The sequence below is a fragment of the Equus quagga genome, chromosome 10, assembly GCF_021613505.1.
Source record: "Equus quagga isolate Etosha38 chromosome 10, UCLA_HA_Equagga_1.0, whole genome shotgun sequence".
NCBI classification, from domain to species: Eukaryota; Metazoa; Chordata; class Mammalia; order Perissodactyla; family Equidae; genus Equus; species Equus quagga.
Window position 1 is genome coordinate 80,765,176 of NC_060276.1, and position 3,159 is coordinate 80,768,334.

The following is a 3,159-nucleotide window of genomic DNA, read 5'->3' on the forward strand; positions in this document are numbered from 1 at the left end:
AGTGCTGCTCTGGAGCTTGGGTAGCCCACTTAAATTTTCTGGGCCTCGATTTTACTTATCCCAGAAATAGAGCTAAGAAAAAGCATGTGTCGGGCCACGTCCTTAGGGATATTATAAAGCCCAAGACAAACAATGGCTACAGAGTGGGCCTAAGACAGCCTCCTCTCTCCCTCTCCCTCGAAAGCCGGAGGCCCTCTCCCTAAGTCTTATTCCATCACAGCGCTTCTTACTGCTCCCTCCTGCAGCTGCAAAGGTCCCTTTGAGCCCCTCACTCCCACGCAAACAGTTACGGGAGCTACTCTCACGGCGCTCGCGGCATCGGCGCACTGGGGAGGCTGTCTGGCGCACTGGGGGCGGGGCTTCGGCCGCGCGGCGGTTCCACTGCTTAAAAAGTGGTGAAATCCGATTTGTAAGTAATCGGAAGCACCAAGATGACTTTTGAGCAGAGCAGAAACGCAGTCAGACTAAGGTTTTTGGGCCAGTGTGCAGTGAGAGCAGCAAGACTGCAACTGGAGGCCTTTGTCTCGCTATTCCTTCCGTCTTGGCAGCCGCACCAACCTGTTTGGCATCCGCCCCTCCCGCCAATGAAAACTAACGGGCTCGAAGCCCCGCCCCATGTGCGTCCGACCCTTTCGTAGCACGCAGGAGAACGCCTGCGCAAATGCGCGCGGAAGGCTGGGCCTGGCCGGCGTGGGGGCCTCTGGGAGTTCGCCTGCGCCTAGGTTTGGCGCCAGCTGGAAGGCGTTGCGATTCAGTGTCAAGATGTTGCGCGTAGTAAGCTGGAACATCAATGGGATCCGGAGACCCCTACAAGGGGTATGCGAGGAGCCCAGCAACTGTACCGCCATGGCCATGGGGCGCGTTTTGGACAAGCTGGATGCCGACATCGTCTGTCTTCAGGAGACCAAAGTGACCAGTGAGGGCTCAAGAATCCAGGACCCCTACCATACTCTCCCTTTTCCACTGACTTTTCCACCTTGCTGCATCTCATTTCACTTTCCCATTTCTCTATCCTTAGAGACCTCCCCTTAGACCCAGTTCAGTATCCTGATCCCCCTCCCCCTTAAATTCCGATTTCTCACTCCAGCTAGGTCTGCTAATTCCCACTTCACCTCCTGTCCTCAGCAGAGCCTAAATCCCCTTCCCCTTGCAACCTCCATCCTCGTTCAGATCCTGTAATTCTCTCTTCTTATCCCGCCCCGGCTCAATCCTCCCCTTCCCCCCCCCCCCACCACCACCACCACTGCATGGTACTAATCTCCCACTCCCAAGCCAGACCTCCTAATTCCCCCTTCCTGCCCCCAGCTCGGATCCTTTAATACCAACCCCATCTTTGCCCTCAGCTCAGACTTCCTAATTTCCTCCTTTTACACCTCCATCTGAGATCCTCAGTTCCCCTATCTCTGCCCCCATCTTTCCTCCCTTGCTCAGAGCCTCTCATCTTGCATACCTCATGTTCCACCCCAAGCTTAGACCCACTGATTCCCTCTCCCACCCCTCTCCTACCCCCAGCTCAATCCCGATTCCTTCTTCCCTGTCCCGGTCACCCCCCTCTTAGACCCCTTAACAACTTTTCCCTCGATCCTCAGTTCACATCCTCTAATTCCCTCTCCTACCCCCAGCTCAGATTCCCAGTTCTCTCTCCCATATTCCCGTTTTCCCACCCACAGCACCCTGCAGTCACCTAGTCACCCAGCCTCCTCCCTCCTTATTCTTCACCTCTCATTACATAGTCTCCCCCCTCCTTCTAATTCTGATATCAATTCGCTTTCTAGTCCCCGCCTTTCTAGCTCCTCCTCTACTCGTAGATACTTCCTTTTTCCTCCCAACTTTGGCTCTGATGTGTGCAAGGAATTATTAGCCTACAACTGTAATTCCAGGCCTTTGTGTGTCCTGGGTCCTAGTTTTATATCTGACATAATCTTACATCTCTTTTCCAGGGGATGTGCTGACGGAGCCCCTGGCTATCATTGAGGGCTATAACTCCTATTTCAGCTTCAGCCGCAACCGTAGTGGCTATTCTGGTAACTGGGGCTTTCTGGGGACTTTAAATTAGTGATGGAAGCAGGAACGGCAAAGGGTTTCCAATATTTGATGAGAAGGTAATAAGAAACTTAGGCTTTTAGTCCATGGAGCTAAGGCCACATACTATGCGAAGGATAATTTTTATGTTTAGAATTATCCTTTTGGAACTCAGAAGCACAATCGAATGCTGGTTAATTGTACGAAGTGTGGAGCCAGACTGCCTGGGTTTGAATCCTAGCTTACTTCCTAGCTGTGTACCCTCCGGCAAGTTACTTAACCTCTTTATGCCTCAGGTTCCTCAGCTGGAAAATGGGAATAATGCCCACCTCCAAGGGCTATTATAAGGATTAAGTGAATTAGTCCATGTGATAATAATAATAGCTAACACTTTTTGAGTACTTACCATGTATCCATGTAAAACACTTAGAATATTAGCTGTTTTATTCTGTGGCTTTTTAATTTTTATTATTATACATATATATATTTTTTGAGGTCACATTGGTTTATAACTTCTGTGGCTTTTTTAGATGAAAGAACTGAGACTCCAGGGTTTGAGTACAGTTGTCCCAGGCTCTAGGGAGCCATTCATGGCCCTTGAGTTGGGAGAACCCTCAATAGAGCCACACTTGATGAAGATGACTCAGGTGACCGTGAAGGCAACAGGCTGTGCAACAGGTTGTTGGCTGCCAGGCCTGCTTAGAGTACCCTGTCTGTCTCCAGGTGTAGCCACCTTCTGTAAGGACAGTGCTACTCCAGTGGCTGCCGAAGAAGGCCTGAGTGGCCTACTTGCCACTCACAATGGGGACGTGGGTTGCTATGGAAACATGGATGAGTTCACCCAAGAAGAGCTTCGGGCTCTGGATAGTGAGGGCCGGGCCCTCCTCACACAGCACAAGATCCGGTAATAGCCCACATCCCCCTGTCACTGAGCACTGCTGGTTCTACTCTGTGAGTGTGGTGATTCTGAGGCTCCCCTTATGAACATGCATTCACCATGGGAAACTTCCCAAACTTGTCTTTCCTGGACTCTCGTCCTGTCTGGGCTACTCACTATGTGACCCTGGGCAAATCCTGTTCCCCTCTGAGTCTTGAGTTCCCCGTCTCTACAGTGGGGGGGGGGGGGGGGGGGGGGGG

The 3,159-nt window shown here is 51.6% G+C and overlaps 1 protein-coding gene across 1 annotated transcript in view; it reads left to right on the forward strand.

Annotated features, from left to right (window-relative positions):
* The first annotated feature begins 679 nt into the window (after positions 1-679).
* Positions 680-3,159, forward strand: part of APEX2 (apurinic/apyrimidinic endodeoxyribonuclease 2) — a 7,779-nt gene continuing 5,299 nt past the window's right edge. Inside the window, exons 1-3 of the mRNA XM_046674040.1 lie at positions 680-916; positions 1,941-2,024; positions 2,746-2,926. Coding sequence (XP_046529996.1) covers positions 763-916; positions 1,941-2,024; positions 2,746-2,926 — 419 coding nt within the window. The 5' untranslated portion in view covers positions 680-762. The remainder of the gene's footprint in view (positions 917-1,940; positions 2,025-2,745; positions 2,927-3,159) is intronic.